General features: G+C 67.1%; 1 protein-coding gene across 1 annotated transcript; it reads right to left on the bottom strand.

Moving 5' to 3' along the window:
* Positions 1-314: 314 nt before the first annotated feature.
* AMSG_07002 (uncharacterized protein) lies at positions 315-3,561 on the bottom strand (the record flags this gene model as incomplete). Its single annotated transcript, XM_013901038.1, has 3 exons — positions 315-693; positions 774-2,908; positions 2,941-3,561. 3 exons carry the CDS (start codon positions 3,559-3,561, stop codon positions 315-317), a joined length of 3,135 nt encoding a protein of 1,044 aa, XP_013756492.1.
* Positions 3,562-3,823: the final 262 nt, after the last annotated feature.

A 3,823-nucleotide genomic window follows, 5' to 3' on the forward strand; every position in this document is an offset into this window, starting at 1 on the left:
GTACGACCGCCACTCGTCGCCCACCCCTTCCCTCCCCTCGCCCCCCCCCCCCCCTCCGCCCCACTCCCCTCTGCAAGCCCCAAGCCCCTTCCACTCATCATGCATGCTCCCAACATACACGTTGTGCGTAGACGTACGCTCGCGATTCGGAGGGCAACAGACACATCCGCAATGATGTGCTATGACCGCACAACAAGCTGACTGGCCGACGACGACCTCGCTGTGGTGGTGGAGGGTACTCCACGCCACAGGCCGACCGGCCGACCGGCCTACTCCACAAAAGGATCCGCAACGCAAATATGGGTTTACGATGCCTACGGCGCACTCGCGAGTGTAAACGTGATGAGCCGAAGAAGAAGCATGGCATCCGAGGGCGCGGTAGAGATCGGGATGCGGGTCTCGAGGTTGGTCTTGACCTGGAGGAGGATAGACCGGATGTAGGGGCCGGTGAGCTCGTGGGTAGCATCGAGAGCCTGAACAGCCATCGAGAGGAGAGTGAGCTTGAGCGCCTCACTCGCGCTGAGGTCAAACGCAAGCTGCTGGATGAGGGAGAGGAGGACCGGCTGGTCCAGCACCGTCTTGCCCTTGGCCGGGAAGACCGATGAAACCTCGACCAGAGAGCACAGTCCCATGACCACGTCGAGGTTCGACGCCGAGAGCGCAGCCGTGAACGCCGCGTTGACGTCGCCGCCGCTGAGGCCATCATGACGTCAGAGGGCAGCGCGACGGGCGCAGCGTGCGCCGCTGCCGAGGGCGTGGGCGCGGGCGCGGACACAGGCACGAGCGCGGACACGGGCGCGGGCGCTGCCGCTGCTGCCTCGGACATCTCCTTCCGGCCGCCCTTGCGGCGCCCGCCGTTGTTCTTACCCGATGAGGACTTTCCCGTCGCCGCCCCACCCGAGTTGCGTGCAGCCGCCGAGAGTTTGGCCGAGTCTGCCGAGAGCCGCGCGGATGCGGCCTCGATCGAGCGCGACGACGCAAGCAGCGAGTCGGAAGCCGTGACGAGCCGATCGAGAGCCGCCGACTGCGCTGCACGGGTCTCCTCCACCGGCCCTGTCAGCGCCGCCTTGACGCCGGCTTGGAACGTGTCGTTGATCTGGAAGAACATGCGCTGACAGCCCTGCTCAAAGGCCGGGACCAAGCCGTGCTCAAAGGTGTTCTTAAAGGCGGCGGCCACGGGCTGGTGCAGCGCGCCCGAGACCTGCTGCGCAAAGGTGCCCGACCAGTTGGCGAGCAACTTCTGAGTGTAGCTCTCAACCGCCTGCGGAAGGCTGGTGCCAAGCTTGTGCGCCAGATCGGCAACCGCCGGCTGCACCACCTTGGCCTCCAGCGCGCCAAGGAGCGGCGCGAGCGCACCAGGCAGCTCCGCCCGCACCACCTGCGTCACCGTCGGCACCAGCATCTGCTGGGTCGCCGCCATCGACGCCTCCATTGCCCGCTGGAGCGCCGCCTCCATCATCGACGCCTGCGCTGCAAGCGCCTCGGTCTGCATCCGCTGCAGCATGGCAGCCTGCTTTGCCGCAAACGCCTCCATCGCCGCCTCCAACGACGCCTGCAGCCGCGCCTCGGCACCGGCTCCAAGCACCGCCGGCGCGCCAACGCTCGCCGCAGGCACAGCTGCAGGCACAGCTGCGGGCACAGCCGCGGGCACAGCCGCGGGTGCCACCACAGGCACCGCAGCTTTGCGGGTGAGCGCCGGCGTGCCGAGCTGAACACGTGCCCGCTGGACCGCAGACGGCTGGACGCAGTACAAGTCGCGAGTCTTGGCGCCCGGCCCGCTGCCCGGCGCGAGCGAGACCGAGAAAATAGGCTGGCCGACGCCGTACTCGGCGTACCACCCGAGGAGACCGGTAGCCTCGTTAAACTCAAAGACGCCGACAACAGGGAGCTCAGCCGAGGTCACAAAGACCCGCCCGTCCTCGGGCGCCGGCACCACCGAGAGGCCGGCGTCGGCAACGTCGAGCTCGGCATTGGCGAGCTCGATCTCCTGCGAAATCCCGATCTGTGAGTTGCGCGCCCGCACAAGCTGGATGAGCCCGCCGTGGTCGTACTCAATGGCAAGGTCCTTGTCCGAGAGCCAGAACAGCGAGGTGAGCGACCGCCCGTCGCCGCGCGCCGGCAGCGTCCGCATGATCTCCGCCGTATCTAGCCGCCACAGCCGGACCACACCATCCGTCCCGGCCGTCGCCAGCGCCTTGATCGACGACTGGTACGCAGCGTCGAGGACGCCCACGCCCGGCCCGTGATTGAGCGTCACCTGGCCCGACTCGAACGACGGCGCAGAGTAGCCGTTGGCCCCCGCGTACATGAGCGACGAGACAATGAGCTGCGAGCCCGAGCACACGCCCAGAACCGCCGTCTCGGGCGCAGGCGCAAAGCCGAGACCGCACGAGATGTCGCCGCCCGACGGATGTGACCACTTGTACACCACGCTCGACTCGACCTCGTCGCTCTCCTCGTTGAACGCCAGTGAGTGGACCATGAGCAGGCCCCGCGCGCCAACCGTCACCAGCGTCGACACCTCGCCGGTCGCCGGGAGGAAGAACATGTGGTGGACTCGCGCGTGCCCGCGGAGCATGACACGCTCACCAGACTCACGGTGGACCGCCCGAACCGTGTTCTTGTCCACCGCGTACGCCACAAACTCGCTCGTCACCGCAATGACCTGCCCGTGGCTCGACCGCCGCTGCGACGCGCAGATCGAAATGGGCGACTCGACAAGCCGCACCACCCCGGGGTTCTCGGCCTCGAGCCCAAAGTTGAGCACGTTGCATCCGGCCGAGAGAACCGTGCCCTCGGTCACCGGCGCCCCGCCGCTCTGCACAGACACCGCCACCGGCGACATCAGACCGCCGTTCGACGACCCGCCGTCGTCAGACGCCGCACTCTCGGCCTCGCTGCTCTTGACCTTTCAGTCGGCGCAGAGAGGAACGACCGCACAGCCTCGGGCGTCGACGGCAACGCTTTGTTTCCCTGCTGCGCCGCAGCCACCGGCCCTCGCGCCAGATTCGACTTGATAATCGCGTCCAGCTCGCCTGCGCCTGCACTTGATCCCGCGCTCGCACCTGCGCTCGCACTCGCGCTTGCGTCCGCCTGCGGCTTGTTGCCGCCAAGATTGGGGAAAAACTGCGAGAGATCCTCGTCGTCCTGGCTGGCCGCCAGTGCCGCCGCTGGCGCCGGCGCCGGCAGCACCATCTTGGTCGGCGCAACTGCCGCCGCCGCGCCTGCTGAAGCGCCTGCTGGCCCCGCAGTTGCCCCTGCTCCCGAGGCCGCCATCGCGCTCGCTGCCGAGCCGGTCGATCCGGTCGGGCTCGGCGCTGGTGCCACGCCCAGAATCGCCATCAGCGACGCCGACGCCGCGTCCGCCACACTCGGGGACGATGCAGCCGAGCTAGCGCTGGCCATCGAGCCAGCACCATTGCCAGTCGCCGCTCCCGCGCCACCGGCTTCACCCGCACCACCAGTAGGCGTTGAGGCCTTGGAGCTGTTGGGCGATGCGCCCGTCGGTGGAGTGCCGAGCATGGACATCAAAAAGGCCGTCGCAGCCTCAGCCTCTGCCATGGTTGAGTAGTATGAGAAGTCGGAGGTCTGGAGCGGTAACCCGCGGGAATGCCACCGACACCGATACCGACAGAGACAGAGACAGGGCCCAGGCCGTCCACAAGCACACGCACACACGCACACACACACACACACACACACACACACACACACACACACACACACACACAATACCACATCACATACCACATCGCATCACACAACACCATCACACCATACAAATACCTCATGTACATTCGTCCCTCCCGATCGGACCTTCTCT

This window comes from Thecamonas trahens (genome assembly GCF_000142905.1).
Source record: "Thecamonas trahens ATCC 50062 unplaced genomic scaffold supercont1.32, whole genome shotgun sequence".
Taxonomy (NCBI): domain Eukaryota; order Apusomonadida; family Apusomonadidae; genus Thecamonas; species Thecamonas trahens.